The sequence below is a fragment of the Emydura macquarii genome, unplaced genomic scaffold, assembly GCF_026122565.2.
Source record: "Emydura macquarii macquarii isolate MOO-44397 ecotype Brisbane River unplaced genomic scaffold, CSIRO-AGI_Emac_v2 contig_729, whole genome shotgun sequence".
In the NCBI taxonomy this organism is placed as follows: Eukaryota; Metazoa; Chordata; order Testudines; family Chelidae; genus Emydura; species Emydura macquarii.
In genome coordinates, this window is record NW_027130866.1 from 1,228,766 (window position 1) to 1,249,838 (window position 21,073).

The 21,073-nt window shown below is 44.7% G+C and overlaps 2 protein-coding genes and 1 pseudogene across 2 annotated transcripts in view; all 3 read right to left on the reverse strand.

The window, feature by feature from the left end:
* Positions 1 to 3,837, reverse strand: part of ACADVL (acyl-CoA dehydrogenase very long chain) — a 51,265-nt gene extending 47,428 nt beyond the window's left edge. Inside the window, exon 1 of the mRNA XM_067542835.1 lies at positions 3,737 to 3,837. The gene's annotated coding sequence lies outside the window, so the exon portion shown is untranslated. The remainder of the gene's footprint in view (positions 1 to 3,736) is intronic.
* LOC137149353 (D-beta-hydroxybutyrate dehydrogenase, mitochondrial-like) overlaps positions 1 to 21,073 on the reverse strand; it is a 35,105-nt gene that overhangs the window by 2,759 nt on the left and 11,273 nt on the right. Inside the window, exons 2-4 of the mRNA XM_067542859.1 lie at positions 20,530 to 20,640; positions 3,737 to 3,878; positions 392 to 544 (exon numbers count right to left, since the gene is read on the reverse strand). Of these exons, the coding sequence (XP_067398960.1) occupies positions 392 to 544; positions 3,737 to 3,878; positions 20,530 to 20,640 (406 nt within the window). The remainder of the gene's footprint in view (positions 1 to 391; positions 545 to 3,736; positions 3,879 to 20,529; positions 20,641 to 21,073) is intronic.
* LOC137149327 (large ribosomal subunit protein eL33 pseudogene) lies at positions 2,245 to 3,532 on the reverse strand (annotated as a pseudogene).

Below are 21,073 nucleotides of genomic sequence, written 5' to 3' on the forward strand. Positions count from 1 at the left end.
AAACACCTCACTGTCATCTCGTGTCTCTGCCCAGAGCGGGAGGCTGTGCCTGCATCCTCCAACTGCCCCCTGGTTCCAAGAGGCCTTCAGATGTACACATTTCTTACCTCCCTGGGCTGTTGAGCTGTGACTCTATACACAGACATTATAAACTGATTCATCTTCATCGCTATAGCTCGTGTTCCCTCACTGATAGAAATTACACAAGGTGACTGAATACAAATCTGCAAACTTCTCGTATTACAGGCCATATCCTGCCCTCCACAATGCCTGTACTGCCTCAGTGGCTTCCCTGTGATTGCACTTGGCAACTTGAGATGGTTTTTAGTTGCTTTTCCCTGTTGCTTTGCAAAGCTTCTCTCTGACTGGCCATGCCAGAGGCCATTTGTACCTTTAGCTCTGCGAACGAGTGGCAGGAAAGCCTTTGTTACTCTGACAGTTCCCCACAAGTTGACGTCTGCCACCTTCTTGTATTTGTCCAAACTTGTGAATTCCACCTCTCCAAAGGATGCCACTCCAGCATTATTCACCAAGCCCCAAAGACCTGTCAATAAATAACAGTTAAAGGGTTTAACTGAGGGTTTCATCAGAAAGAAACAGCTCTTCTGGGATTTTATCTTCTCTCAAAGTAAAAACAACCTGCTGGCAAAGAACTGGACATTTTCATCTAGGACAGTAAAATACAACAACAGAGGAACTGCAGTGGGCTACAGCAACATGGACGTAAAAGTAGATATAAAAGAGTATCAATGCGTTGGTTCAAGGCACCAGGAAGTTAGTGAGGGGCCAGCACGTAACCTCACACAGGAGGAATGCTGCTCACTGTCACGTCATCGGTTCTCCTGAGGCTGGAGAGGACAGACATGCAATACGGGCTGTGTCTGTCCCACTCTTGCTGGTGTTCAACTGAACAGCACAAGCAAGGGAAGTAGGCATGAGCTCCGCTGGTAACTAGCACCCACAGATAATAAATAATAACAACAGTGCTAGGGGATAGGACACGAAGTGCGGTAGTAGAAAGTAAGAGCCTGAGAGATGAGGCCTAGCATGACAGGTCAGACATGAGGCCTGAGCTAAAGTGATGGTCAAGTCTGTTATAAAGCAAAGCTAGCAGAAGCCAGTCTGTGAACGCCAGCAGGCTGACAGTAACTAGCAAGAACAGAGCTGGTGTAACAAACACGCATCCCAAAGATGTGCCAGGCACAAGCACATTCCAGAAAGGTACCAGGACATCCCGGAGATAACGAGGGCTCACCGACCTCTCCAAATGACACCAGAATGGATAGGAATGTCTTGTTCATATGATGACTAGAGATGTTTTGACCGAACATCCAGTACAAGGTAACGACTGGTATCTTATCATGTCAAAGGGTGGTACCTTGCCACGTCAGGAGGTGGCAACAACACACATCAGACGGGCAATACACAATTTGTTTGTATCAATGTGTAAAAGAGGGTCTCAGAGGAAACATCTTTAGCTGGTCAAGGGGGAAACGGAAAGTCCTGCTGCTTATTGAGCTGGTCCATGTGTTAGTGGTCCTGTAGAGTCCGTGGGACACTAGGACTGTGCTTGCCCACAATAAACCTGGCTAGGTGCCTCCGGTGCTGAAAGGATCCGTGGTCTTGTCGAATTATTCGATTGTGGAGTGCTGTCTCGGTTTCCTGCGCAGAGCTGGGACAGCACACACACGGAGAGCACACACACGCAGCCAACAACTGACAACAAGTGCCTGACTAATCCCTGGTGTAATTTCACTGGAGCCAGGGAGTTTGGCTGAGACTTGTATTGAATGAATTTGTCAATGACTTATCTTCCCCAAGGCCAGAGCAGGAACTGGGCTTAGAGCTGAGCACTGACTCAGGAGCCCTGGCTCCCAGCCCTGCCGTGTCCCAGAACAAGTCTCTCTGTGACCACAGCTTGTACAATAAAGTTAGTAGATTTAGAACCATTTATGAAAAAGCTAATTAAAATAGTTCATCCTTTATGAGATTCCATCATTAGTCAATCATACCATAGTAGTGTGTGAGAGTCATCTGCACATATGGTGCATGCAGCACAACCACATATGCAGAGAGCAGGACCTTCAGAGTCCTAGCATTATTGTTTAGTATCAACACTGCTGGGTGCAGCACAAGACCAAAGATAAATAGAGACTCTCCACACCCCAAAGGTTCAGTGTCTACAAGCCCAGTCTGGAATGCAGTGCTTTTTTATTTGTGTGCAACAAATTCTGAATTGTATTTTCAGTGCAAAATGTAGATTCTAGCTGGATACAGCATCGCTCTGATTCTGTGCCCAATGGCCTTGGCAGGAAGGTTGGATTGGGACTTGGCACGAAGCAAGCCACTGCTTCCATGGGCACGTTACTTTCCCCCAGCTGACTCGCGTTCCGTTGGGCTTGCCACCCAGAGTCACGGTGTGGTCTTTAGCTTTGCATACATAGGCACATCTCTTGCCCAGCTAGAATTCAGTCTTGTCACAGGCATGACTCCATTGATTTTCAGAAGGGCAGTGTGCTCCATCTGGTTTTGGGAGCCACGCTATAGCCAGCCAAAAGGGCCTTGAACTACAGCCTCCCAGCAAGGCATTGTCCTGATCCCAGCAGGCCCCCACGGCTCTGCCCCAAGCTGCCATGAGCATGCCTGTGGCAGCAAGTGACTGCAGGATCAGGCTCTCTAAGGAGGGACTGCCAAACGATCAGACATGGAAGTAGGCAAGGGATCCTGTGCCCATCCCTGCTAGGAACCAGCCTTTTATATCATTGCCACTGTCTGAGAAACAACAGTGCTGTTTGCTGGTAAGCTGTCATTCTGTAGAGAACAGCTTTGTGCTGCTGCTGCTGTTCATGTGCTCTGCATGCAGAACTTGGGGAGTTGTGAACAGGGTGGAGAGGAAGTTGATGAGAGGGAGTGAGAGGAATGGTTGTGTAGGAAGGACAGAATTGTGCACAGAGCAAGCACACTTGCGGGAGGAGGTGGGAACTGACTGCTGGCTATTTCTCCCTTACATTTAATAGCATAATTGGTTTAGGGATAAGGACATTTTGTGGCCTTTGAATGAAAGTTGGGATTATCTTTCTGCCACACTTGTAATCTGCCCATCACCTTAACACCTGCCATGAGCAAGGAAAAAGCTACCCCTGGCCCTACCCAACCTCTTGGATGGCACAAAGCCCCAAGTGCTCCTGTGAGCATGTCCCCTGGCAGAGGGCTGTGAGCTGAGAGGAGATACACAGTACCCTGACATGTCAAGTCCTGGGCTGAGGTCCCGTTCACTGCTGTGTGGTGGCTGGGCAGGCTCTATGAATGCAGCGGAGCAGGTACAGTGTGGCCAAGCCTCACAAACTCCCCAAAGCAGGCTCAGATACAGAGAAGAGAGACGGCGAGGCCCGGGCTCCATTCCCCGCTGCCGACCCCAGCGTCTGCAGTGCTGCTGAGGAATGGCTTTCCGCAAATCGAGCCGGGCCCAGGCCATTCGGAGTCAGAGTGGCGGCTGCAGCTGCTTGCCAACTTACATCTGTGCTGCTATCATGCAACAGGTTCAGCTGCCCTCTGCCCCTTCCAAAATGTGACGACAAAACCCAAAGCCAGGAAATGCCTCCCACACAACTCAGAAAACCTTAACTCTGCCCCAGTGGGGTAACTCCTCCTTAGCAAGGGTTTATGTAAGTCGATTAAAAAGGCAGCTGGTCTGAGAGCGCAGGGTCCCCCCAGCCTGTATCATTAGCCCTGTTACCTTTCTCGGGCTCCATCAGATTATTCTTCACAAACTCCACCGCCTGATCCACTTCCGTGTCACTGCACACATTTAGCTGCATCACTTTCATGCGATCCGATTTCATGTTCTTCAGCTCCCTGGCGCCGTCTCCATTCTCACTCTGCCCAAGACAGAAAGTAGAGAGATTCCCTGCTGAGATCCAGCCCCACATCAAGGACACAGACTTGGGGAGGCAGGTACTGGGCTGTTGGAAACGTGCATGCAGAGGTGGTCACAGACAGCCCATGCAAGCACACAGTGCAAGTCCACCCTTTGGGAATTTACCTCCCATTTCCGCGGCAATTTCCCCACTCATCAAATAGCGATACTGACTGTTTCTTCTTGCCTCACAGGAGGATTCATTGTTTATTGCTTGCCCAGCACTTGGAGCGTGCAGAGCTAGGTAAGCGCTGACAGTATTAGTGCTTTTATACGTTGATTCTTAGCTGCTGTGGCACCTGTGCGGTGTGCGTAACAGAGCCAACCTTTTCAAAAGGATCACAGAGGACCAGATTTTCTGGGCCTGAGAGTAAATTTAGGCAGTTCCTTGGAATATCTCACTCTAAGAATTCCTATCCATTCTACTTAAATGTATTCTTTCGTGCTCTCTCAGAAGCAAAAGCAAGACTACAATGCCATAAGGCGATTCTTCGCTGGCTGTCTGAGAACAGACAGCCTAGTGCTATAGAAAAGGGAAGGTATAAAACATTGACAGATGAACCTTCTGTGTAACAACAACAATTTGCATTTATTACACAAACGATCAGGAGGTGTAGTAATGGGGGTACCATGGGATATGCAGCCACCTCTGGGGAGACAGTGGCAGCCAGTCAGACATCTGGATCATAGCAACATGGGAATAGGAGATGCTGGGTAATGACATCAAAATAAATGCTTACTCCACCCTGGATAATGAGAAAAGACAGGTCTACTCCACTTTTCTTTAGGACTAGTTTCTTGTCAATTTTACTTTCAGGGTCTCATGCATTAGCAAAAGGCTGCAATATTTAGTTTGCAAACACTGAAGTGAAAATTGAGGGAAAATGTTCCCTGGAATTTAAATAGAAAAATGGAAACAATTCTACAGCTGTTGGGGTTTATTTATTTATTTATTTAGTTTGTTGCTGGGGGCTTTTTTTTTTTAAACAAAACTTATATTTGGGGCCAACTTCCAAATTTTATCAGGTAATTGCCAGGCAAAGCAGACAGGACTTGGAGCTTTGCTTTAGGGTCTTGTTTGGGGGGTAGTGGGGAAATTGAAAAAAACCCCCTATAAAATGGATTTCAATTTACCTCAGATAACGTTGTATCAGTGAATCCAGGCATTTTAGAGCTGATATTTAGGTCACTACTTCATCCTCGTTCTTATCATCAACTTTATCAGGGAGCGTGCATTTGCATTTTGATTGGCTGCTATGAGTCACCACGTCTGATTGATATTATTTCCCACGTACTTGCATACTAGCTTCCAATTATTGTCAGCAAGCAAGACAAGGCAAGTGTAGTCCCACATCATGTAACAGTAGATGGAGAGATAACCTGTCTTAGCCCAGATACCTGCTCACCTCCCTTTGCAGGAAGGCTGAAATATATATTGCATATTTACTTATTTGCTTTTATGGGTGTTGCAGATTACCTGTCTCATAGAAGGTGCACAGTTCAGAAGTGCCTTCCTCTGACAACCTTTTCAGCTAAGCAAAAGTGTCATGTGGTTAGTCAGAATGGCCTAAATTCCCATCTCAGTCATGCTGATGCAGAGCGACTCCAGAGTTACAGCAGCGTAACTGAAATCAGGATCTGGCTTCCCATAACAACATTTCATTTTCAAACTTAAACATTTCCAGACATTATGGAAACGCAGGATGAAGAAGTGAAACTTTCTGGGTGACTGTACATAAGACACGACAGCACTTCTCATACCTTTATATGTACATGAAAGGAAACCTCCAAAAGTGTGATGCAAGCAGTTGGCATTTCTGTAGGCTGTATCAGCATCAAAATATTATGTTCCCTTTAAAGCAAACCATTTATGCTTAGTACGATGCTGTTCACTGTATCTTTGGAAAATTCTCTTGAAACTTAGCTTTGTATTATACAAAGAGTCTTTCAGCTACTTAACAGTGAATGAAGTGCAGCAAATCCAGGTCACTAACAGAGACTTACTGTATCTGTGCTCAAGTCACTTCTTGTCATCTCAGAGTGCTAAGAACCATTTCTCCCTAAGTAATTTTGCTCCCCCCTCAGCCCCATCTAAAATAAAAAAGAAACATGTTTCCAGTACTTCTGCCAACCACCACCATAGGTCAATGCCTAGAAAACACAATATCAATCATTAGTATTTCTAACATAAAAAGAAAATTTTCTTCTTTGGCCAAGACAGACCACCTGCAGTTACTTCCCTAAAACTACTGCAAAGTATATGGATTGTGAAGGTCTATTTTTATATCAAATACGTATTAGAACAACTGTCTGACAGCAGTGGGTAACTGCAATAGCATTTCAGATGCCACTTCATTATTTTCCATTCACACAAAACGATTCACTCTTTTGTTCAGGAAAACTCCTAACAGATTAAGCAAGTAAATATCTCAGGGAAAGAAACGGACAATGCTGTTTTATTTTACTCCCATTCCAGGGGCAATAACTGCTTCAATACATTTGCTGGTCAGATATTTGCAGAGCATTTTTATAGGGTTGTTTTTGGCAGAGATCCTCCTTGGAGCAGTTCCCGTGGGGCAGACAACTGTGTGCCGAAAAATAGGACATTTACACTTTTTTCCCTCCTCAACCATGGGCCAATTCTTGCTTGCCTTATTCGCATGAATAGCCCCGCTGAAGCCGGGGAGACGTGAGGGAGGCAATCAAGGTTTGGTGGGTTGTGATCTGCCTTGTGAGTGTGCAGTGCCGCACAGGCAAAGGGATAGACAGTAGGAGCAGAAACTCCGGAAGGGCAGAGCATAGGTGAGAGGGGGCCAGACCCCAGGGGAGAGGTGGGCCGTTGGCAGGCAGGCCCACCACTTGTGACAATATAAATGCTCCTGGACTCACAGCTGGACTGGGGCACTTTGTCATACTCTGAGCACAGGACAGCATACAGCACTGCCCCAGGGGACTGTTCCTTCTGAGGCATAATCCCTTCCTCAGCCCCCTGCACACACAGGGCACTGCTCTCCGGGTTGTGTGTCCTGGCCCAGACAGGGCTGGCCATTGTGGGTTTGACCCTACCCATGGTCTACCTCTTCCTTACCCTTTGGGGCGACGTGAGCTCAGGAGGGCTGAGGGAGTATTCCAACACTCAGGCTGGGCATGCTTCCCAGGAACGTTGCAGAGTCTCAACATATTAACCCCCCATTTTCTGCTCTGTGCCTCCTACTCCCTGTGTCTCCTGCTGGGTTTGCCTGAGTTGTCTCCTTTGTGTTTTTTTCTGGGCTGTGTCATTGACCCTTCTGCTCCTGAATCTGCTTTCAAGTTAACATGGATGTGACTAGAGGTTGACAATCTCCTCTGTCTCAGTGTGGTTGCCATGAGGGGTGTAGTGAGAAAGACGGAAGATGCTGATGGACTATTTGATGATAATGGATTTTTAAAAGCAGATTCAGTAGAAATAATCTTAAAACACAATGCTGAACTACATGGCATAAACATACCCCAAAGAATTCCTATCCCATTACTTCATAAAGTAGAAACTGAATGAAAGAGAATGGAAGATAATGAAATATTGGAGAAAATCTCTCAGACAACTGCATGGTCTGCACCGATGGCATGGGTCATAAAGAAAAATGGAAAAATATGAACCTGTGTGGATCTTAAAAGACTTAATGAAGCAGTAGCAAGAGAAAAATATATCATTCCAACTTTAGAAGATCTTCTCCCTAAAGTGGCAGGAGCTTCTGAATTCTCCAAGCTAGATGCCTCAAGTGGTTTCTGGCAAATTACTTTAGCCACAGAGAGTGCTAAATTGACTACATTCATTACACCATTTGGGAGATTTTGCTTTCCAAGATTATGTTTCAGGATTACAGAATTCCTGAAATTTTCCAAAGAAAGATGGGAGAGCTGCTAAAGAACATAAATGTGGTTGTCATTTTTATGGACAAAATTTTACGGGAATACGGATCATCCATGGAAGAACATGACAAAACCCTCAGTGAAGTTCTGAGCTTAATCAGTGAGCCCGGACTCAAGCTAAATAAAGAAAAGGGTTTTTTCCGCATACACCAAAATGAATTTTGGGGACAGATAATAAACAAAGATGGAGTTAGTCCTGTCTCTGAGAAAGTAAAAGCAATTAGAGAATTGAATGCATTTGTTCCAGAACTGAGATGCATAATTGGGATGGGAAATATCTACAAGACTTAATCACTGAATGAACTGTGAAAGTGCAATACATGCTGAGTATGGGGGACAAATCAGGAGACTGCCTACCAAAGGGTAAAAGAAATGATCTCAACAGCTCCAGTTTTAATATTCCACAATGTAAACAAACTCACAATGCTCAGTGCCAATGCCAGTAGCAATGTCCTTGGCAGTGTATTATTGCAGTTACAGCTGAGTGGCAGACAGCTACATTCTGCTCTTGTACACTTACAGAAGCAGAAAAATGATATGCACAGAGTGAAAAGAAGTGTCTTGGCAAGCGTTTGAGCACGTGGGAACTCCTATAGATATCTGTGTAGATTAGGTTCCTTTTCAACTGATAACTGACCATAAATCTCTTGTAACCCTTATCGACGGAAAAGACCAGTATCAAGCACCAGTGAGATGCCAATGTCTTTTCAATAGCAATTTAACCCAATCGCAGACTACATTCTTGGTAAAAATCTGGTAAGAGTGGGCACATTTTCCTGGAGCCCAACATTGCACGCAAACATCTGTGGGCTAGGAGAAGATGTAAAGGCTTATGCTGTGGAAGCTTATATACAAGTGCCAGGCAGGAAATTATACCTGCTACAAAGAGCAACAACAAAAAGGTTTTAGCTATATTCAGGCAGTGGCCCAAATATCTGAAGAACACCATGGCTATAACAAGAGATTGCTTTGCTGCGTGCGGACAATTAAGTGAGTCCAATGGACTAATGATTAAAGGTGATCGTATTGTCATACAAAGTGCTCTGAGAGGAGAAATTCTAGACCTCATCCATCCAGCACATCAAGGACTAACTAAATTCTGTGAATGGCCAATCAGTCAGTGTTGTGGCCTGGAATCAGTAAGGACATGACAAATAAAATGTCTTAATTTGAACACTGCAGAACACTACAAACCAACATAATGCAAAGAACCTCTAACAAAAATATCTCTACCAACTTCCCCAGACCTGAAGAAGAGTTCTGCGTAGCTCAAAAGCTTGCATCTTTAATCATCAGAAGTTAGTCCAATGAAAAATATTACCTCACCTACCTGTCTCTCTAACAACTCTATCAGACAGACCCTGGAGGAGGCGAGCAGCAGATTTATGCACATTCAGAGGACATCATTACCTAGTTGTAATGGATTATTTTTCTAGATATACTGAAATAATATATCTGAAAGATGTCATATGTTGCAGTGTTATCAAGAAATTAAAGAGCACATTTGCCCATTCTGGTATTTCAGAACTATTATTGACAGACAACGGACCACATTTCACCGCAGCTGCATTTATGTCATTCCAAACAAATGAGGGTTTGAACACATCACTAGCAGCCTGCATTACCCACAAGCAAATGGAGAGATTGGCAGGGCTGTACAGACAGCCAAGAAATACTGAAGCAGCAAGAGCCTTTCCTTGCTCTTCCGAGCTACAGGCCAACACCATTAGTAGCTACTGGGCACAGCCCAGCCCAGCTCCTGATGGGAAGGCAACTCAGCTCTACTGTTCCGACCCTGGAAAATAATCTAGTCCCAAAGAGGACAGATCTGAGATGAGTGGCCGAATTGGATCAAAAGGCAAAAAATGTTTATGAACACTTTTATAACTGACGTCAGCTACAGAATTCCCTGATTTGGAACCCGATGGCCATGTTTGTGTCAAACTGGATGAAGGAAGTGAATGGAGAACTCCAGCTGTTCTAAAGAAAAAGAATGCATTGCCCAGGTCATACACAATTGAGACAAACCACAGGGAGTTCTGCAAAAACTGCTGACATCTTCAGTTTGTTCCAAAGACTCAATGATCAACTGAGAACAAGATGCAGAACAAGGAAAAGGAAGAGGAACCTACTCCAAATCTGCTAGGACAGCCTAGTCTCCATTTTGGCTGTATAATTAAAAACCCAGTAGGATTCAGGGATGAGTAACACACAGATGTGTGCTGAAATTTTAAATGTTAGTTTGAAAAGATTTTTTTTAGAGTTTTAAAATTGTTAAAATACGGGAAAGAAAGATTAAAGGGGGGAGATATGATGGAAGGTTTAAACATTATAATGTGTAGTCACTAGGCAGCACTATATGAAGTGGTGGAGCATGTAGTTTGGACAGAGACATCATTAGGGGAGGATCTATTAATGGAGATTCTCTATATCCTAGTAAGGAGGAGAGGAAGGAAGAGGATAAAATATGGGTAGGATCTGATGAGAAACAGTCAAATGAAAAACAGTCCCATTCAATTACATCGCCTAATACCAGACAGCTAAAAAGTGACCATTTTTTGTGCTTATATACAAATGCTGAAAGTCTAAATACTAATATGGGTGAACTTCAATGCCTCGTCTTGAATGAGGATATTGATATAATAGGCACCACAGAAACTTGGTGGAATGAGGATAATCAATGGGATACCGTAATACCAGGGTACAAAATATATTGGAAGGACAGAATAGGTCACACTGGTGGGGGAGTGACACTATATGTGAAAGAAAGCATAGAGTCAAATGAAATAAAAATCTTAAATTAAGCAAAATGTGCCATAGAATCTCTATGGATAGTAATTCCATGTTTGAATAATAAGAATAGAGCATTAGGGATATACTACTGAGCACCTGACCAGGATGGTGATAGTGATTGTGAAATGCTCAGAGAGATTAGAGAGGCTATAAAAATAAAAAACTCAATGATAATAGGAAAACAGTGAGAGTCCTGTGGTACCTTAAAGACAAACACATTTATTTGGGCATAAGCTTTCATGGGCAGAAACCCACTTCATTGAATAATAATAGGGGATTTCAATTATCCCCATATTGACTGGGTACATGTCACCTCAGGATGGGGTGCAGAGATACATTTTCTTGAAACCTTAAATGACTGCTTCTTGGAGTAGCTAGTCCTGGAACTCACAAAAGAAGAGGTAATTCCTGATTTAGTCTTAAGTGGAGCACAGGATCTGGTCCAAGACGTAAATATAGCTGAACAGCTTGGTAACAGTGACCATAACATAATAAAATTTAACGTTCCTGTGGGAGTCGGGGGTGAGGGGACAAAGCAGTCCATCATGGTAGCATTTAATTTCAGAGAGGGAAACTACACAAAAATAAGCAAGTTAGTTAAACAGAAATTAAAAGGTACAGTGCCAAAAGTGAAATCCCTGAAAGCTGCATAGAAACTTTGTAAAGACACCATAATGGAGGTTCAACTTAAATGTATACCCTATATTAAAAAACATAGTAAGAGGACCAAAAAAGTGCCACCGTGGCTAAACAGCGAAGTACAAGAAGCCATTGGAGACAAAAAGGCATCCTTTAAAAAGTGGAAGTTAAATCCTATTGAGGAAAATAGAAAGACGCATAAACTCTGGCAAGTGCAGAGTAAAAATATAATTAGGAAAGCTGAAAGAGAATTTGAAGAACAGCTAGCCAAAGACTCAAAAAATAACAGCAAAACGTTTTTTTATGTACATCAAAAGCAGGAAGCCGGCTAAACGACCAGTGGGGCCACTGGATGTTTGAGATGCTAAAGGAGCACTCAAGCAAGATAAGGCTATTTCGGAGAATTCTTTGCATCGGTCTTCAAAGCTGAGGATGTGAGGGAGATACCCAAACCTGAGCCATTCTTTTTAGGTGACAAACCTGAGGAACTGTCCCAGATTGAGCTGTCATTAGGTTTTGGAACAAACTGATAAATTAAAAAGTAATAAGTCACCAGGACCAGATGGAATACACCCAAGAGTTCTGAAGGAACTCAAATGTGAAATTGCAGAACTACTAACTGTGGAATGTAACTTATCATTTAAATCAGTTTCTGTACCAGATGACTGGAGGATAGCTAATATGACGCCAATTTTTTTAAAAGGCTCCAGAGGCGATCGTGGCAATTACAGGCTGGTAAGCCTAACTTCAATACCAGGTAAATTTGTTGAAACTATAATAAAGAACAGAATTGTCAAACACAATCGAACATGATTTGTTGGGGGAAGAGTTAACATGGTTTTTGTAAAGGGAAATGATCCCTCACCCAATCTAATAGAATTATTTGACGGGGTCAACGTGCATGTGGACAAGCATGATTCAGTGTATATAATAATAATATAGTGTATTTAGATTTTCAGAAAGTCTTTGACATGGTCCCTCACCAAAAGCTCTTAAGCAATGTAAGCTGTCATGGGATAAGAGGGAAGATCCTCTCCTGGCTCAGTAACTGGTTAAAAGATAGGAAACAAAGGGTAGGAATAAATGGTCAGTTTTCAGAATGGAGAGGTAAATAGTGGTGTCCCAGGGGTCTGTACTGGAACCTGTACTGTTCAACATATTCATAAATGATCTGGAAAAGGGGGTAAACAGTGAGGTGGCAAAATTCGCAGATGATACAAAATTACTCAAAATGGTTAAGTCCAAAGCAGACTGCAAAGAATTAAAAGGGATCTCACAAAACCGGATTACTGGGCAATAAAATGGCAGATGAAACTTAATGTTGATAAATACAAAGTAATACACATTGGTAAACATAATCCCAACTATACATATAAAAAGTTGGGGTCTAAATTAGTTCTTACCCTCACGAAAGAGATTTTGGAGTCGTGGATAGTTTTCTGAAAAAATTCACTGCCAATGTGCAGCAGCAGTCAAAAAAGCTAACAGAACGTTGGGAATCATTAGGAAAGGGACAGATAATAAGACAGAAATATTGTATTGCCTTTTTATAAATCCATGGTACGCCCATATCTTGAATTCTGAGTGGTCACCCCATCTCAAAAAAGATAATATATTGGAATTGGGAAAGGTACAGAAAAGAACAACTAAAATGATTAGGGTCATGGAAAACCTTCCATATGAGGAGAGATTAATAATAAGCTTGGAAAAGAGATGACTAAGGGGGGATATGATAGAGGTCTATAAAATCATGACTGGGTGGAGAAAGTAAATCAGGAAGTGTTATTTACTCCTTCTCACAACACAAGAACTCGGGGTCACCAAATGAAATTAATAGGCAGCAGGTTTAAAACGAACAAAAAGAAGTATTTCTTCACACAACGCACAGTCACCCTGTGGAACTCCTTGCCAGACTATGCTGTGAAGGCCTAGACTATAACTGGGTTCAAAAAAGAGCTAGATAAGTTCATGGAGGACAGATCCATCAATGGCTATTAGCTGGGATAGGCAGGGATGGCTGTTTGCCAGAGGCTGGGAACGGCCGACGGGATGAATCACTTGATGATTGCCTGTTCTGTTCATTCTCCTTGAAGCACCTGGCATTGGTCCCTGTTGGACGACAGGATACTGGGCTAGATGGACCATTGATCTGATCCAGTCTGGCTGTTCCTCATGTACAGCCGCACATCTTTACCGAGAGCTGGAAGCAATCTACAGTTTTTGTGCACAGTAAAGTTAGTGCTGTGGCTAGCGCCTGTTTTGCTGCTGTTCCTGTACGACTAACCTGGCAGCCGTAATCCCTGCCCTTGATAAACTGGCCCGGATCTCCTTGCTGCACCTGCTCTGGGCCTGCAGCCAGCTGCTCTCCACAGGCTCCTTTCAGTGGAATTGACTTTGCTCTGCCCTACCTACTAGCGTCATCACAGCCCTGGCCACCACTCAGATCAAGGGCTGCTCCAGTGCCTGGGAGCCAGCAGCAGAGGAAACTTTCACCTCCATGTGGATGAGTCTCTTAGTTATTTCCCCTCTCTGGGGATGGGGAAGTGCCTGCTCAGTTCTGACACAGTATCATGGTGTGGGTCAGGCCAGTCCTGCAAGGCCCATGTGGCACGGGATCATGTCATGGGGTGAGCAGGTCTCACCGAGGCCCTTGTCATATGGGGTCATGATGTGGGGTGGGCAGCGTGCAGGGAGGCCCAGGGAACATCATGGGGCGGGGCAGGACAGGGTGGGTAGATCACAAGGAGGCCCATGGAGTGTCGCAGGGCGGGACAAGGTGGACGGGGCACGGGCAGGCCCATGTGTTTGCAGTGAGGTAAGAGTTTTATTGGGAATAGCCCAGGAATCAGGGCTGCTTCCAAGATGCCATGGGAGACCTACAGGACTAACTCTTCACATGGCTCCAGCACCACATCTAATCCAGGATGTTTCTATTCCTACTGCAATCAGATTATTAGCAACAGATTAGTCCAAATTAGCCCCTTAGCCCAAAGTCAGTTATCAGGGAGTTTTGCCAGGTGCTGCCAATTCTCTCTGCCCGCACTAATGCAATCTCAGAAGAAACACTGAAAACCAGCATCTCATTCCAGAAGGGCCTGATCTCAACTTCCACCAATGTCAAAGAGGCCCCACCGTCTTGGGCAACTGCTCTCTGCCCGGGCTGCTAGTCATGGTGGGGCTTCATCCCTTCCCTGCCTCCTCACTCTGAACACTGAAGTTGGGAAGATGCTCTGCTGTATCCATGCTGTTTGAGGAGTCCAAAAAGGAAGAGCTGCAATTTAAAACAGCTGTGCCCATTTGGCTCAGCAGGACAGTCTGGAGCTGTGGCCTGTAAAACAGAACTGCAGAGGAAGTGTTTAAGGACTTGGCACAGCTCACCTTTAGAGTGGAAGAGGTAGCAGACATGGTGTATGTCTCCTTTGAAATTGACCCTGCTGCCTTCCACTGCTGATGGGCAGCTGAGACCTTTAAATGCTTGTAAGGTTTCTGGAAAGTGACAGCATCAGTGCAATGAATAAAAATCCTGTGCTTTGATAAAGCAACGAACAGGAAGCCATGAAACAGACAGGTGGTAGTCATGCTTCCATCTGACCTTTCCTCCTAGGATCTCAAAGTGCTTTACAAGGATGGGTGAGTATTAATACATCCTTTGTACATAAGGAAACTGAGTCATAGAGTGATAGCGCAACTTGCTCAAGGTCATACAGCGAGCCTGTGAAATCACTTGGCATTGGCCCCATGTTTCCTGATTCCATGTCCCCAGCTCTAACCACTCGACAACCAATAGATCATGACCTCTTAGCAATCGAAGGATGTGGGTTGGGGATGTTATAAAGTGTTGAAAATTTTATAACAATCTAAACAGAAAAACTTGCTGTCCCACTCTCTGCACACCTTTACCCTTCAAGGTCAAATATTCGCTCTCAACATCTAGAACGCATCCTCCTATAAATTCTGTAGGCTTAGCACTGTTATCACTGAGACATTTTTTATTTTTACTTTTACAATAAGTGTAAGGGATGAAATTTTTTTACTTTCAGTGTGGCATCACCAACCTATAAAGGCTGAGAAACCCTGCATTAGACCACTCTGCCTCCTAGGCCAATACTTTCCAGGGACGGGTTTTAACTTGAGACCAAGAGGTGAAACTTCCTTGCTTCTGAAAATGACCAGACTGGTCATACAGAACTACAGATAATCAGGCTAACTGTGGGGTAAACTTAGTTCATTTGATTGCCCTCAAGTGCCCCCTCTGCTCTCCACTGGTGTGTCAATCTCCTGAAATAGCCCTATTAACATTCTATTCCATGTTCACTCCGTGCTTTCCACCTGCTGTTCCCATCTCAACTTAAAGCAGGCTGTGGAGCAAAGTGATGCAGCAGTGAAGGGCCAGCTCAAAGCAACACATGACGCTAGTACTAGAGGATTTACAGAGCCTTTGGATGGAAATTGTCCAACAGGACTCTGTCTTCTGTCAGCTTATGAAATATGTCAGCTGAGGTCTCTGGCCCAGCCAACTTTCCTTTCTGGTGCATTGACAGAATGTGACCTTCGCTGACAATGGGTAGGGCCAGGGGAGGTCATTTTCGAGCATCTTAAGCTCTTATCTTGTACTGTGGGCTTTCTGGAGTGCCGCTGTGATCTCCAGCCATCCACACACCTTGATTAAAATGGCCACCTTCAAAGATTTCCTAGTCAGTTTTAAATGATCTTAAAGGACCACGGTAAAGTAAAAATACTAAAAGACCTGTCTTTTGTTTACTCTGTTATTAATAAAATCTTCAATGATTATATTAACCCTGAGGTTACTTGGCCCTCCTCGCTGCTCCTTTTTAAAAACGTTCCACTCAGCTTGGCCTATGGAAACAGACAGGCACTTTCACTGCCCCAGCCTCCTGCATTGGGGCTACCCCATGTGGCTCTCTGGAAGGTGAAGTCCAAGCAGAAGGGAGCTGCCCGCCTTTCTGGTAGCATGTTGCTCTGGTGCTCCATACTCTATACTCACTGCCTGTGATCCTAGAACATTCAGGAGCCTGCTTCCTGAGCGCCTCCCTCTTTGCCCAGGAGCTACCACTACTCTTGCAAAGGTTGGAGGCACTAACGCTAACCATATCCCTGGTTTAAAACCAAGGCAGGAGTGGCCTGCTGGCAGCACATTTGCCATGTGATTTCCTAAGCTCGGAGTCTTTCCCTGCCTTATTTTTCAAATATCCCAACTATGCTAGATGGCTTCTGCCCCCAACCAAGCAAAGAGTTCACAAGAGCTTGGGCCCCTGCCCAGGAACTTACAGTCTCAGTGACGTGACGGAACAAGCAAGGGTCATACACAGGCGAAGGAGACTGAGCAGCACAATGATAATATTGCTAGCTACCTCACTATCCACCTTCAAACCCCTCCTCAACCCCCTATTTTGCTGGGGTGCCTACAAAAACCATGACACAGGTTAGGCTGCTGGCGTGCAGAGATCACTGCCTGTCATGCTGAGCAATATTCTTTCACTGTTTCCTTGTCCTCCCCCATCTGTCTGTATCCATTTGTTGTCTCTTGTCTTAGACTTAGACTGTAAGCTTCTTTAGGTAGGGGCTCTCCGTTTGTTTGGTTTTTATACAGTGCCTAGTGCAATGGGGTTCTGGTCCATGACTAGGACTCGTAGGCACTACAGTAACACAAATAAACAATACATGGCAGCCATCTGTCTCAACAGACAACGGTGTAAGCACCAAAGCGGTTTGGTTATTGAGTATCATGTTACAATATCACAAGTGGTTAAAAAGTCCAATTCTTGAGCAACAGCAAAAAGAAATTCTCTTAGCAGCATGCCTTTGAGTTTGCTTTTTGCTCTTAGACATGCGATGTTGAAGACTTCCCCGTCTGATCTTGTATGGGGATGTGCCGTATTGGTTCTAGATGAGAAAGCATGATGAAGCAGGAGAGAGAAGATTATACCAAAAAGTGTTGGCGCCTAAACACATCCTGGTTTGACACCACTGCAGATTTCAAAGCTGTCAAATTGATCATCATTATACTGGACTCTAGCCTTCATGCCATCATGGAAAGATAAAAATCAGACTGAGGAGGACAGGGGCCAACCAGCTGTCTCTAGCAATTGGAAACAGCCCTTTCTGCTGACCAGTTCAAAGCTTTTGTAAGATTTATGAAGTCCATGTAGAGAGATTTTCCTTGCTCCTGACACTTTTCTTGCAGTTGCCTCAGTCTCAAGACCACGTTGATAGTTGATCTGCCAGCATGGAAGCCTCACTGACTGGATATACATGTTCAGCAAGAACTTGCAGTTCATGCCTTGCCTACAACACTAAGGAGAGAGTTTCCTCTGCAGCTGTTGCAATCACTCTGATCCCCTTTGTTTTTGTACAACATTATAATGTTGACATCCTTCATGTTTGTGGGATCCTTCTTTCCCTCCAGGAGGCATATGCACAATCTGATATGATGACTTACTTCTGGCCTGAGCCTTCCTAAGGTAGAGTTACCTCTGAGCCTGCCTGAGTCATCCCTGAGACAGAGTGTGATGCATCATCAGAAGCACGACCTGCAGGTCTCGTGATAGGCCCCAAGCTATACAACCGGGGTTCAGCCAAACCACAGGTGAGGACCCACCCAGGGGATCCCAAGTCAGGCGTACAGGCTCCTAAAGAAACCAGTCTCTCCAGTCTGTTCAACATCACTACCTGGCTAGGAACTCTCCCATTTCCTAGTAGTTCTGATAAGCTGCTTCCGCTCCATCCAGCCCTTGAGCCTGCTCCAGCCTGTGCCTGCTTCCATGCTAGCCAGCCCATTCCAGCCTACATCTCCTACCTCAGCTGGCCGTCCAGCGAGTCTGACACCTGTTCTCCTTTTTTCTGTGCTTCAGATGGAATTCCATCTTTTCTTGTAGCCATTCCTGGTGCTAGAAGGTGACTGACTTTTCAGACTCATTTATAGACGGTTCTATATCGAGATCTTCAATAGTCTGATGATCTCATTTACAGCTGCTTCAGAAACAGTGGTTTCACGTGAATGGAGTTCCTGGTAGTGTTCCACTTGGTATTGCATCTATTTGTCTCTGTCGATGATGTCTCCACTAAGAGATTTGAGTGAGGCAGTTTTCTTGGCTGAAGGACGTATTGCTTTCTTGACTCCATCATACATACCTCATATATACAAAGGACATTTGTATTTTTTTGCACAGATCGAGCCAGTGTGATTGAGCACAGTGGCTTGATGTTTGTTGTAATGCACTTTTGGCCACTCCGAGGTTAGCATACCTCAGGAGAGGGGTTCATGTGGTGGTGAAGAAATGCTACGTAGTTTGCTTCAGAAACTAGAAGCATTTCTTCAGAGCTTGCTGCAAACTAGTCTTTCTCTTGTACAGCCTTTTTAACAAAAGCTAAGGTTGCAGCTACATGGATATTCATTCTAAATGTGTTTCATGCTGCATCAGCATTCAGGGGAAGTGCAATCAATGACATAGTTTGCTTCCCTGAGATTTGCAGGGAATGGCAAGGTCTCTTTTATTGTTGATATTGCATGGGCAACAACTTTGTTTTGTAGGATGGAAAGCCTTATTTTGCAGAATATAAGTGCATGGTCTGAGTCTCAGTCTGCACTGTGGAATTGTGAGTATCAAGAACATCCTGTAGGTGTTTTCTGTGGGTGACAATTAAATCTAGTTGGTGCCAGTGTCCAGATCTTGGGTGTCCTTCTTTTCAGAGATGGAAGAAAATATTGTGGGCATAGCATCGCTTACCCAGTGGTAGCTTACTGATGACACTGTTGAGATGCTGATAGAACAAGTCCTTCTTTTCAGAGATGGAAGAAAATATTGGGGCATTTATACTGATGATGTTGGCAGTCTTATTTGCTTCTTTCATGTCAGAAGACAGTAAAAGGCATCTTGTGTAGAGCTGGTCTGCTTTCAGAGAGAGTAGCTACATCTATGTCAGGTTTTTCCAGCTCTCTGTCAATGATGGCTGTCTTTCTGAGGTCATTGACCTCCTCTAGATCGTTTAAGATTGCAGGGCACATTGTCCTCACATTCCAACAAGCTAGTTTGAAGAGGGCAACAATCGTACCCAAACCTTTGGCATGTACACCTAAGCAGAAAAAAATAAGGAGACGGAGGCTTGCCTTAGGACCAATCCCCTCCTCTCGATGGTACTGATGGGGCCCCAAGACTTGGGAGACATTTGGAAGCCAGCACAGCTGCAGGAGATGCCAGAGGGCAGAGCTGAGCTTCAGTGCCAACTGCCTGACTTTTTCTCCACAGCAGATTAAGTTCAGGGTTTTCTCCTCTAGCCTTCGTTCAACCAAGAACTAGCTGCAAGGCAGCCAAGCAAATAAACAACAATAAATAATAGTAAGTCATTACTACTCCGAAATGCCTTGATGGGGAGTTGAGTTATTTATGTCCCCTTACGTCCTGTAGGCGAGGTGGCAGAAGAGAGTTTCTAGATGTGATTTTAATAAGGCATAAAGGGTGGCTTGGAATCAGGTGTGAGGAGAGCATCCCACAGATGAAAGGTAGTGTGAAGATGGCTGAGAAGGAGACAGGAACAGAGGGTGGTAGGCCAGAGCCAGATCTATCAGCATTTTTGTGCACGTTGCAGCAGCATCTAGAGATCTAAAACAGAAATCAGGGCCCTGTGTTGCCAGGTGCTGCAGTCCCTGCCCTGAAGAGCTCACCGTCTAGCTAAGTGACAAGATGCATCAGTAGATGAAACAGACCACGTTGCAAAGCTCACATTTCCCCCCAGGTTTTTGAGATAGGGAGAGGGAAGTGGGGGCCATGGGTGGCTACATAGATTCATAGACATGTAGGGTTGGAAGGGACCTGGAGAAGTCCCTCGAGGGCTAGCAGGGGCCCAGTCATTGTTGGGCGGAGCAAGTATTACTGCTATTTGGGAAGCTTGTTCTGCATTTTGTAGAATTTATTGTTGCTGTTTCAATTGTGGTAAAAGCACTGAGTGCCTGGGATCTGCGCTGCCAGTAACTTAACCCAAGAGTGGGGCAGGGCAGGCTCAGGCTGAGCAGTCCTGGATGAGATAGTCTGTCAGAGCTTTCCCACCACTAGCTGCATTGACTCTGCATGGCTGAGGAAGAAATGCTGAAGTCCAAGAAAAAAAAAAAAAAAAAAGATTAATTTGAACTTCTTTAAAAATGCAGAGAGAGATTTTCATTGATCACAGGCTTTTGGCTTTAAAATCAGCATGTTGCTATCCCTTTACAATGTGCCCTTCACACCCTCTAACAGAGGTAACAATGTAGTACTCACCGCCAGCAAACAACCAGCAAAAACAGTGAATCCCTTTGCATGGAGCTGCTTTGCCACGGCATGTCCAAATCCTTTGTCACAGCCTGTTATTAGCACTGCCTTCCCAGCAACCTGTGCAAGGGAAGCCAACAGTTTAGGGGGTGTGGATACATTCTGTGATAGTATGAGCTATGACAATGCTGCAGGAGACCATTAAAATTACAACATATAGCAACAGTGCAGCTTGCAGCCCCACGAGCTGTGCTGGCAGTGGTTTAGCACACGCCAATAGTATTTTAGTAGGGATATTAGCTACACTATATGTCAACAAACCCTAAGTTATTTTGAGTTGTCCTGATTCTATCTCTGTCCCTTGCATTACCATTTAGGCCCATGCACAATGGGTGTGAGACGTTACCAGACTCAAAATCCTCTACATATTTATACCAATGACAGCATTCCACACCCACTATGCACAGCCGTAAATGGCTCCACCAGCTGCAAGGCACAATGGCCCTGATTGAGCTGTCACACTCATTTTACATCAGTCTAACTCCATTGACTT